Below are 12,514 nucleotides of genomic sequence, written 5' to 3'. Positions count from 1 at the left end.
GAACAGAATGACTCAAGCCCATTCTCACAGCAAAAAATTTCCATTTAAGTTACGGTATAAACATTGCACTTAGTATAACCCCTGGGTTGAACTTATCCACGGCAATGTTTGGCTACACTGTGATAAATATTGACCCTGTTTAACCTCAAAGAAACAAGCACATATCACGGCAGAGAGGGCACGCAGACTACCGAGAGAAATAACTATTTACTCCAACCAATTCCATGTTTTCTTCTGTAACATGCTCAAAATGAGCTTTGGAGTCTGAACTATTCGTGAAAATCTGAGCTCAGGTTTAAGCATTCTTCCTTCGGCTTCTATAGAAGCTTCATATGACCTTTGACCTGTACCCATTCTTTTAACCCACTATCAGCTAATTATTGTAACAAACTTTGATCAAATTAGATTCACAAAAGTAGATTCAAACCAAAGCCAGTTCAGTTTTAGAAATATTTCACGTTTTCAGTTTATAACCTCCTGAAACGACCTTTGACCTCTTATCCTTGTGCTAGCTGTGTGCCCCTTCACCATGCAACCGACCACTGTCACAAATATTCATCCAGATCAGATTAAAACCCTAGGGAGGAGAAGAATTTTAAAGGATTTCCTGTTTGGACCCACCTTGTCCCAAAATTACCTTTGACCCTCTTTTCAAGTTGTGTAAACTTTACACGTTCACACGTACGTTATCCCCACATTTTCTTTCGGCCGCGTCCAAATAACATATTAAGGAAAAGTGGTATTTTGAGATTAAAAAGTATTTTAAGCCTGCAATTTAAGGAATAGGTTGCGATATTCATATCATAACACTGTAGGTTCTCGAGTATTTGAGATAAAAGTGAAATATAGTGAGATGCAAGGCCGTAAGCTCAACATAATAAAAAGAGATATGATAGTCGAAAATTCCAGAAAAAAAGGTAGAAAGTTGGAAAATACAGACTCACGTTTGGAACAAAAAGAAATTTGTTTTGTATAGAAATGGTGCGATAAAAGCAGAAATATCTGTATTACAGGTTACAAGAAAGAAGGTAAAATTTTCCAGAAAAAAAGTAAAACGTCTGAGAAAAGAAATGCGAAATTTTGAGATACAAGAGTCGCATTTTTTAGATAAAATATTGACATTTCCATCGTGTCATCGATGTTGATATCAACAGATGTGAAATTTGTTATGCGAAGGAACTATAGAACTCCATGGCCAACGTTTTTTCTTCTATTTCCCATTCCACTTTTTTTTTTATAGCTTCATCTACCCAACTGCCGCTGGTGCTCTAGTTGGCTAAGTTTTACCAGGGAGTTGTTATTCCATAACAATTCCCTGGTTTTACACTGTATCACAGGTGACAAAGTTAGAGAAATCTTGGTCTCAGTCAGCCCCCCCCCCCTCCCCCACCCCCCTCTTCCATATATTGCCCAATGCTGGACATTTCAATTTAATGTTTCAAGTGCTGGATAATGGGAAAATATCATCAAAATTCAATTTTTGTTCGAGATAAACCAAAATTTACACTTTATACCCAGAACATATGCTGTTAGTTTCTCGAAATAGTATAGTCACGTATACACGGAATTTTCGCTGCATGGCACCAACAGGCTTTCGTAGTACTCATGATGTAAACACCGACCATCCTCCAACAGTATTTCTAAATCATGGGTAACAAATTTACAACCCACCGCCCCGCTAAACGTCACTTGGCATTGCTTCGTCACAGTCGCCGTTGCATCAACCTTCCGGGACTGACAGGTGTACTGTACAAACGAAGAAACCATGGCATCCTCACGGTTAAAGACTCTCGAGAGGCACCTAAAATCATCAACTGATGATGTGCAGATCGTATCCTTTTTAAAAATTCCCAGTTAGGCATAATTTAGGACGGAAAATAGGACATAACTTAGCCTTAGGTCTATGAATAGCATAGTACATTGAAAGTACATCAGTCAGTAAGTCACCCTAGGCTATGATTACACAGAAGGTATTTTAAGAGTAGTTCAGCGAAGTCGCGATTTCTTTTCGAAGTGATTATTCGCAGGGCAGCCCGGCGAATAAAGTACACAGACTTCTTATTCGCAGGGCTGCGACGATTTTGAAAATAGGTTTATTATTAGGTTTTGCTATTGATACCAGTCAGTTTAGGGGCCTTAAAAAGCCAACCTTTTGGGCCCAAATAGTCTTAGCCACTTCATTAGCTAATTTTTGGAGCCCCAGCAGTTCAAGTTTAAAAGCTTATTTTAAGGGAGCTTATCTTGGGATTCCCCAAAAGCCGATATTGCCTGAAAGCCAATATGGTCAAAGGTGTGACACCCCCCCCCCCACCTCCCACACCTTTACATGCAAACGAGCAGTCACTCTGCAAAAACAAAGGTGAAAATGATCGTGGGATGACATTTTTATGTTGGCGGTACTAATGCTAGACTGGTTCAATCTTAAGGCCCTAGGCTACCAAAACCAATCCTAACAGCATTAAGATAGGAATCCCAAAGGCCAATAAATTCCTCAAAATATAGAGGCTCCCAATTAAGACTCTCAAAAAGATAGCTGGTGCCCAAAAGCAAACTCGAATAGCCCCAAAAGCAAACTCGAATAGCCCCCAAAAATTACTGAGCCCGTTAACCCAGTCTAAGGCTGCCCTGTGAATAAGGTGTATGTGTCTGGCTATTCGCAGGGCAGCCCTGCAAATAAGATGCTTGTGTCTGGCTATTCACAGGGCTGCCCTGCGAATAAGGTGTATGTGTCTGGCTATTCGCAGGGCTGCCCTGTGAATAAGATGCTTTTGTCCGGCTATTCGCAGGGCTGCCCTGTGAATAAGGTGTATGTGTCTGGCTATTCGCAGGGCTGCCCTGCGAATAAGCCCCACCATTTCTTTTTCGATGGTGTATACACTTATATGGGAAACGTAAAATATATATCAATTACTGCACTTTGCAGACCATTTAGTTCAATGTTCCCCACACGTGGGTGGCTGGACGTGGCCAGACAATTATGTGCAGTCATAAGACACAAGTATATCCAACATTTTAATAAAAGGATTTGAAGAAAATGATCGACTGTCAATATTTATGGAATCCTACACACTCTTTAAGTTGCAGATGTACTTTATTGGCCTCCATGAATGCATGAATATGTATTTCAGTCTGTGCAGAACAAATGCAATTTTAATACAGTTAATATGATCTTATTAACAGGATTTTTGAAATTCTAAATTTCTTGGGTTCATATTTAGACACAAGCTGTGAAACATGGTTCATGACTAGCAGCTGTTCATGTTATCTCTTAGATTCCTTCTCTTCCTTGATGAAATCATGTTAGTGTCCACCCTATCCAATATATGTACATGAACCTTACATAAAAAGTGTCGGTGTCCATTGGTTTCACACTAAGGATTGAATAGTCAAGAAGACATGTCACTTTACTAGGTTTCAAAACAGCAACACTTGAATGCACCTAGGACAATATTTGGAGATGATTTTGTGTTTACAAATGTTTAAGACACAGTATAGAAAGTTGCTATAATTGTCATATTTGACCTATATAGATACTAATTAGTTAATTATGCACATAAAACCATACACATTGCAAAATCAGGTGGGATTTTGCATCTGTAGTTTAACCAAAGTGCTACCAGCTGGTGTAAAAAATTGCACCCACAAGTCCAGTTTTAGAGTCTCTGGCTATGTGTACACTTTCTAGGTCAAATGTATCCAAGTCAAATGTATGTATTGTACCAAGTTTATCCTTAATATACCAACAAAGACACTAAATGATGTGAACTCGCTGTATTCTCATAGTCAAAGACCAATAGAATATGTTAAGAAGAACTCGCATCTATCGGAAGAACAGATTGAATTTTACAACAAAAATGGTTTCTTGGTGATCAAGAATCTTGTCACTGATGACAAGCTGCACCGATACAAGTAAGTCAAAATGCATTGTTCAATGTTAATTTAAAATTGTGAAGGATTGTGCAATGTACTGTACTGTATCAGCTTAAAGGCATTGAAGACTCGCCCCAAGCCGTGTGGTTCCATCTGAAAAAGTTAACTTTCTGTTACTTGCAAGTGACGTTTTGTTCGTGTCGCTACAAAATGCAGACAGTAATGAAACGTGATATACCTTAATTGTTATCTTTAGCTGGACCTGAGATGTCCATCACTGTATCGTTTGTGCTGTGGGTATTGACCGTAGCTGTATGTACTGACTGTGCACTAGTGTCTAATTACCAACGGTAGCAAGCTGTGTGTGTATTTTCTGGGATCGATGGTAGTGTTTAACACTTCTGTTACATCTCATTCGAAACTAGGTCAAATTACCAGCATTAGACGTTTCTTTTTGCGCGAGTCTTCACACCCTTTAACAAACACTGTAAAATGGGCTATTGCTGGGCTGTGTATTTTTAACGCAATCACAATGCCTAGAACCAACTGTATTGTACGTAAAGTCTGTCATGGAGTTCATTGCTTCAGGTCTCTCCCTCTCTCTCAAAATAACATTTCCATAGAAGAGCGAGTCATTTAACAGACAACTTCAACAAAATACCCTTGAGCCTTTAAGTGCTTTGCCAGAGGTTGACTGCACTAAGCCTGGGCAGTAATAATTGTCAATTGTCCAGTCTACATTATTTTTGTATGTCAAGACAATACATGTGCTAGCAAATGTATCGTCCGATTAATGTTGTAACCAAAAACCGTTAATGTGTTATTAGACAAAGGCAATGTTTACTTTTGGATTTATTCATTCACCTGATCTCTAACAAATGGGCCGAACCTTTGATGAAAAGTGTATCGTCATGATTGTGTGATTATTATATTGTGTGTTAAAATATTATTGCAAAAGGAAGAATGTCAAGATGGTTATCACTGTGGCCATGTTTACAATGGAATTCATAATAAGGCCTTCAAGTTCAGTTGCCTCATCTCTCTGATTGCCAGAGGCCACCATCTATGTGGACTGTTCTCAGTCAGCTGATTAAAACAAATTATATTCCAGTTATGAATGTGTGTATTAAGGAAATAAATAAAGCAATTGATTGTAAATCTGTGTTTGTTTGTTTACTTTAGCCTAACAGTGCAGCTCAGATAAATCCTCCATGAATTTCTGTCAATTGCTGTTTATTCATAAAAATTGTCCTTTGCACTTCAAGTGTTTTTGACAGCTGCTGCATCAGGGTTAAATAACAAGTTTTAGCTTCCTGTAGAAGGATTTTCTGGTGGCTGTTGAATGCTTAACAAAATTGCTAAGAATTGTCTTATTTATTAGCATCTTGTATCACAAAGATATGAAGTTTTAAAATTTTCTAATCAGTTTTAAGTGTATCCAGTAACAACAGAATGGATGATTTCATCAGGGGAAATTCAGCTGAAAATGTCTCTATTACAATTTGTCAATCATTTATCCACAGAGGAAAAGAATATTTCTACAAAAAAGATGCATTTTGATGAAAATGCTAAGTCCAGAGACTTTTTACAGCTAAACATACATTCCAACTATCAGGTTTCAAGGATAGATCAATAAGAAGATTATTATAATAGCCTAAGTAAAGCTTTTGAAGGTCATTTTGATGAAACCACAGAACCCACTTCTGTCATCCAACTTCCTGTAGTAGTTGAAGGTTGAGCCAATCAAAATAGCTTACATTCAATCAGCCATATCATAAGTTAGGGGCAAAATATTGATATGGGGTTTCAGCTAGTGCATGTGGAATACTTACTCTTCAATATAAGTTTCATAATTGTGTGTCAATAGGATAGGGGCAAAAGGACCTAATTGTTAACCGTATATAGTGTAATGTAGTGTACATGTTAAAATTGTTAAAAGATTTGAGTTGTGATATCTTTGCACTGTTGACCCCAAAAATCAATTTTTCAACAGGAAGAGATTTGAGGAAATTTGTCGAGGAGATGTTAAGGTCCCTGGTCTTATTGTCATGAAGGATGTTAGCATCATTTCATCGGAGTATGTGACAGGAGAGAAGGCCATCAACAAGATACAGGAGTTATACAATGACCCCATCCTCTTTGAATACTGTTGCCTGCCAGAGGTAAATCACAAATATGGTGTAAAACATTGAACTAAGCTGTGTTGTTTTGCCAAACTTTATCTGTACAAGTCATCCAACTGCAATGGAAAACACTGGACTCTTTCGACTTTTTTGTTGTTATTGCAATTTTGGATTCTGTGGTAAGATCATCGTCTGCCAAATTCAATAATTCCAAATACAAAAAATACTTGTGAATAACACTTTACCACACCTTGTTTTCCTTTCAGTTCTCGCATTTATGGAGCATTTTTAGAATGTATATGTGTAGAATTATTACATGTATTTATTCTGCATCTTTTCCAGATTCTTCACTATGTTACTTGTTTCACTGGACCAAACATCAAAGCCATGCATTCAATGCTGATCAACAAACCACCAGATCCAGGTGAGTGATCACTAATACTGACATCCTGGAAAACAGAAGGTGAAAAACTTTAAAGGGGACACAAAGTCATTGATCGTTAGCTAATATGATGATAAGATTGAGTTTGAGTTTATTTCCACAGTGCAAATATACAATAAATTGCAACATGTTTACAAGGTGGTGGAGGAAGACTGAGGAAGCATAGCTTATTCTAGCAGTCCCCCCTTGACAAAAAACAATAGATAATGAACAAACACAAAACAAACAAATGTATGATAGATCTATTCATAGTAGAATTACAAAGCTTAACCTGACTTACATAGGATAAGGAGGGAAAGACCTTTAACATCGTCACTAGGCCGGTCATGACTTACTGTGGGTTTCATGATCTGAACAAACAGTTATTGACTTCTGCTGGTCTATATCAGCATTGTTCAAACTTCAAGTGCCCTTTCTACCTAATGAGAAGTGGAATGTGACTACGAAAAACACGGGCTGCTTTCAAGTTTGATACCTTATCAATTCCCTCCCTCCCCCCCCCCCCACCCCTAAGAAGTGTAAACAAAATCCATTGTCTTTTTCTTAAATCATCTTCTTTGATACTGATGGGTGAGCCTATTACAGCCTTGTTTTTTGTCCTGAGTTTGATTATCATTTTCTTCTCAAAGCATTACAGCCAGCTTACTGATTTGGTAGCCATTGTTGAATATTTTGTTTGTTGTGTTCATACTTCCTTGTTCTTTTATGGATAATCAATCAGGAAAGCAGAAATTATACAATTTTTTAGTTCACTTAAATTGTAAAAGCATTTGATCAAAATTAGATTAATTTCCAAGTCTTTTTTTTATAATACCTAAATGTTGGAAATCATCCAAGTAGCTGATATAAACAATCTTGATACAATAATTTGTGTTTGAACAAAGTATAGTACTATCTGAGTTAAAGTTAACCAGATATTGGTGTGTTTAATAGAATTGTCTTACTCCTAGATAAACGATGGGACTGGCAGTTACCATAAGTTGAAAACACTATAATACCATGGTATGAGATATAACTTGATTAAATAACACATACATATCCTCAGAAAACCTAGCACAATTCACACAACCCTACGGTGATGTTTGCTTATAAAATCATAAAGAAAAGTAATCAATGTAATCAACTATATCACAAACTATGACAACACAACAACCATCTTAGTGTTACAGAGATAAATACAAAACAGGAACACATTCGTAGTGAACTGAAACTCGTAGTCTAAATGACATTTTACCAACCTTGCATAATCTCAGAAATCTAATATCTCAACAACACAAACTAATAAAGGATAACAAGCTACTATTAAAAGCTGAAATACATTCCCAACAGATACTCTTTAATACAGAAGGTGAATTATGGAATGATAATCTCTCTTGTTAAACCAGCTCTAGGTGAAATAAGACAACCAGATCAAATCAGAAAACAAAATATCAACATTAAAATGGAACAGAATAACAACAACTCCTTTAACTGTACAAACTGCTTGACTCTCTGTACCTACTCACCAAGCCAAATATGTCAATTACAAGTTGTGCCCTCGTAGATAGACCTTCACCATCGCACAACCGAGTAGCCTGAATTAATAAAACCAACATACAGCTAATGATATACGGTTCATAAAACACAATTAAAAAATGGTGAACAATGAGTTACTGACCATTGTAAACCTTATCACTTAAATCATATAAACAACAAACAATGAACAAGAGAACATTTATAACTATAAAGATATAAGCCACTGCAATATCCTTATAACCAGTGTTACGTCGCTATACAGAATTGTAATATGCACTGATCCTTAAATACATATTGTGACAATCATCTTAATCTTACATTATTCTTTTACTGAGGTTCAACATATTAACAGTAAAATATTAATAACACAGAAAGAAACACTGCTGAATGATCAGTACAATTACTCCCTACCATGCCTATATAACCACAATGTGAACAGTCTAGGCTTATCCCTCTGATTCTTGCCAAAAAGTGTAACCTAGGCCCTCCAAGAATTGATGAAATTATCAATTACACACACTGAATTTGTAACATGGAATATGGATAAATAAAATATAAAATTAAGCTTACATAAGATATAAATTGAGTGCTCACATGCTGTAATATGAAGCTGAATAAATCACATCGAAATTTCATACAAATAGAAACTCTTAACTTTGTAACGTTAAATTTCGTGGAACTGATCCCCCACACTATTTAAGTGACCAATTTGCACTTAAACAATATCGTGATTATACATAATTTCAATCAATATCTTATAGCCTCATTTTTAACCAAAACAACAACTAAAGAAACAGGTGTGACAATATTAGAATTTACTCACCAAACTGAACCAAAATTAACTCTTTATCATCGTTTTATACTGGAAACGGACAACTTTTCTTCTCTTTTTCTAATAAAGATCATGCTCCTTGAAATTCCCACATGCAACTCTACCCACGCCAAGCCAGGAGGGTGCATTAGCATAAACTCAGGCTAACAAGCGCATGGATATTCTTAATAATTACATCCAAACCCCATATTACTTCAGAGAATTGACTATAGCACCAAATTATAAGTATTTTAAACATGTATACATAAGAAAAGTAAGAATCAATAATAAAACAGACTTACAGGATGAAATTTAAGCAGCACTACTTTAGCTTAAAGATGTATCTACATTAACAAAATCAGGGAAAGTGAGGTTATAGACAAAGAGATGCTGTTGACCACATGCTGCCCATGTGGACCAAGCTATGAATAATTCATGAGCCAGTCAATTGCAGAAGAACAATAACATGATTGTACTAAGGACCTATTTTCAACTCACTACAGTAGCTTATTAGTAACTTAATTAGCCTTAAGTCGCTACGGTACCTTGGGAAGGGTGTCTTTGTTTGGAAAATTATTGCAACATACTTTGTCAACATTATCAACATCTATGGTAAACACTAACATAAAAGACTAACAGTATATTTGAAGGTCATCCATTTTGCACAGTCAGAGACTTGACTTTGCAAAATCATTGAACATAGTTAAAGTACTTGGCTATAGTAAAAGTGTAGTTTACTTAAAGTCATTGCATGTCATGTAATAAGCAAACGATATTTTTTTTACCCTATTTAGAATGGAGTGTTTGTTGGAAAGTAACATAATTTAACATGAGTTATCATGATTTTCAATGTTTTAAACATCTAGGTTTAACATTAATGCCCCAGACTAATAGTACATTTGAAGATCATTCAGTTTGCATCAATGTTTGCGCTAGGAATTTGAAAAAGTGGGGAAATCCCCTCAGTCAATTTTTTTTAGGCTGGATTATCAAACTTTGCTGGGATTTGCATTTTTTTCATTTTTTTTTTGGGGGGGGGGGATGTCATGATGTTAGTAAGTTACAGTAGATGTATACGTACATATGCCCATACCAAGATTTAGCGCACATATAGTGCATTCAGTGCGGTACACATGGTCGACCATTGCGGCCATACACACTGTGCAGTGCCGCACTAACAATGCCAGTGTTTTCTTTTTGGAAAGATATGACCAATCAGATTACTCCTTACAGGAGTTAACAAAACTTTATAGTATCCAGCATTTTATTGGCAGGTTTTGTAACTACAGTAATGGAAGTTGCGGGAACTACCAGGAATTGTTGCGGGAAATTTCCCCCGGAAAAAATATTTTTGCAGGACCCTCTAGATAAATGGCGGGAATCCCACAATAGCGCGTCTTAATGCGAACGCTGGTTTGCATGGTCAGAGGCTGGACTTGTAGAACTTGATTAAATAAAGGAAAAGAAAACATATGGTCACTCTATATTGGGTATAAATCAGCAAACACTAAATTTTTTGGCCCTGATATTTATATTAGAAAGTTTGTTTGCAATTGGTGTTAATTGCATTGTAAAAAACCCAATTGTCAGTGAAGAAAACAAAGGTGAAAATATTTTTATATATATAATTGTACACCATTGTAATTTTATTTATCCTTGTGAGACTTTTTCAATGTCCCTATATCTCTGTCAGAAGAAAATAAAGGGTTAACATCTTACACATAATGCGTTTGATTTATTGACAGGTACCTTGACCTCTCGTCATCCATTGCACCAAGACCTGTACTACTTTCCCTTCAGGCCAGCAGAAAATATTGTTGCATCATGGACAGCCATGGAGAAAGTCAATCGTGCCAATGGGTGCCTTGTGGTGGTCCCTGGCAGTCACAAAGGGGATCTCTTGGACCATGGGTATCCAGACTGGGAGGTGTGTACATATATATTCAGCATCCCTTGTTATGTCCTTCTCTGGGAAACAAGGAAGATGTTATTTATGGACTTGGCTAGATAAGAAACGTAAAGTGGGAAGGAAAATTGGATTAGAAAATTCCTGACTTTTACATAGAAATCTGAAAAGGTTTTTTTTTGGTAAATTTTTTCTCCCGTCATTTATGTGAAATGCAATTTTCTAATTTTTATTTGTTTGGTGAAAATATCTATTATTTTAGTATTTGTGTTTGAAAAGTGTCTGAACAAGTTTGTGATGAGGTTTAAATGTTGACTTAACCAAGGATATTACATGTACTGGCTCTTGAGTCAGATTTCAAGTTTAATAAGTTGTAAAGGAACCATTTGTTTGGGGGGTTTTTTTGGGTCACAACATGCAGAAATGTTTCGTGGAAAAGGTTACATGAGTGCAGAAAATTCATGATTGGAACCGATTGCATTGTGTATGATGTGGATAGATTGGTGCCCAAGTCTTGTTTCAGCAAATTTAGAGTGCTGCAAGACATTCCAGAGTGATACATTGATTCTTTCTCTGGAGCCATTAGCAGGGCTGCAGGAGTGGTATTTGATGACCTTCTGTAGTTTTGAAAAATAAATATATTGAATGGTTGAGTCTTTCAGAAGAAAGATGTATTATTCTTTGGTAGCAAGTGTTCAATCATTGAAATATTATCACATTGAAATCCTCATTTGTTAGATTTGTCAATTTCTTTACATGTCGATCTGCTAAACAAACGTGGGTTGGTTCACAGTAAAACTAATTACAGTAGTTTGTTGACTGTTCCAACTAACAGTCACTATTTCAAGTAGAAATTTACCTGGACTGTTGTGTCAAAGTCCAAGTTGATATCTTCAGGTTTTGCGTAGCAATTTTGAAGGCAGTTAGACTCTCTCATATAAAATGCTATAGTTCCTGTGTGTCAAAACTCACATACGACTTAGCACTTGTATCGCAATTTGTTAGTTTTGCTTGCATAGTACGTTGTGATGCTATAATGGATAAATTATTCCCTGCAAATAACCTATTACTGAATTGTGTTTATTCTTACCAGTGTGAATGCAAAATGGATTTCTGTAAAGCACCATGTCAAAAGTAGGATGCTGGGGTAGGCGAGGGGGGATGGGCTGCAACATCATGCAGCCAGGCTGAGAAGGATATCATTTTATTGTGGTGTGCAGTTTCATACAATAGGCACTGTTGCCTTTGATATTGATTTAGCCTTGCTGAAGGGGTGTTGCAGCTGTTTGATAGGTACTGTTGCCAGAAGGCACTGTTGACCTGTTTGATGGACATTGTTGCCAATAGGCACTGTTGCCCTGTTTGATAGGCACAATTGCAGCTACTGCATTTTTTTCCTTTTTAGCAGGGTCACTAATGTAGTTCAGGCTGTTTGTATTAAAGCAGATAAACTGAAGAACATTATACACAAATGTGATAACTAAACATTCCCCAAAATTATACCTAAGTTGGTATACGAAAAAATTCCCAAATGACCTAATTATCTTAGTATCTAACATATAATTCGCTTGTGTAAAAGTTAGTTGGCCTGACGTTTTGATCCTAGCAGGATCTTCTGCAAAGGCTAAATGACAAGTAACAGTAACAGGAGGGACAAAAACACACACAGAATACAGACAGGTTAATGAGCATGGTGATTACAAAGAGATAGATGTAAGGGGATTAGTAGACAAGGGATGGAGAAAAGAAAGAAAGAAACCAACAGGGGAAGAGGAGAAGTAGGAGATAAACAGTGGAGGGACAAAGACAGAAAGGTGTGGAGAAAAAAGGGTGGAAGAGAGCTATGA

General features: G+C 36.6%; 1 protein-coding gene across 1 annotated transcript in view; it reads left to right on the top strand.

The window, feature by feature from the left end:
- The first annotated feature begins 1,656 nt into the window (after positions 1-1,656).
- Positions 1,657-12,514, top strand: part of LOC139970555 (phytanoyl-CoA dioxygenase, peroxisomal-like) — a 47,396-nt gene continuing 36,538 nt past the window's right edge. Inside the window, exons 1-5 of the mRNA XM_071976340.1 lie at positions 1,657-1,831; positions 3,749-3,909; positions 5,864-6,032; positions 6,336-6,417; positions 10,507-10,688. Of these exons, the coding sequence (XP_071832441.1) occupies positions 1,766-1,831; positions 3,749-3,909; positions 5,864-6,032; positions 6,336-6,417; positions 10,507-10,688 (660 nt within the window). The 5' untranslated portion in view covers positions 1,657-1,765. The remainder of the gene's footprint in view (positions 1,832-3,748; positions 3,910-5,863; positions 6,033-6,335; positions 6,418-10,506; positions 10,689-12,514) is intronic.

This window comes from Apostichopus japonicus, chromosome 8 (assembly GCF_037975245.1).
Source record: "Apostichopus japonicus isolate 1M-3 chromosome 8, ASM3797524v1, whole genome shotgun sequence".
In the NCBI taxonomy this organism is placed as follows: domain Eukaryota; kingdom Metazoa; phylum Echinodermata; class Holothuroidea; order Aspidochirotida; family Stichopodidae; genus Apostichopus; species Apostichopus japonicus.
This window is presented reverse-complemented; position numbering and strand designations above follow the sequence as displayed.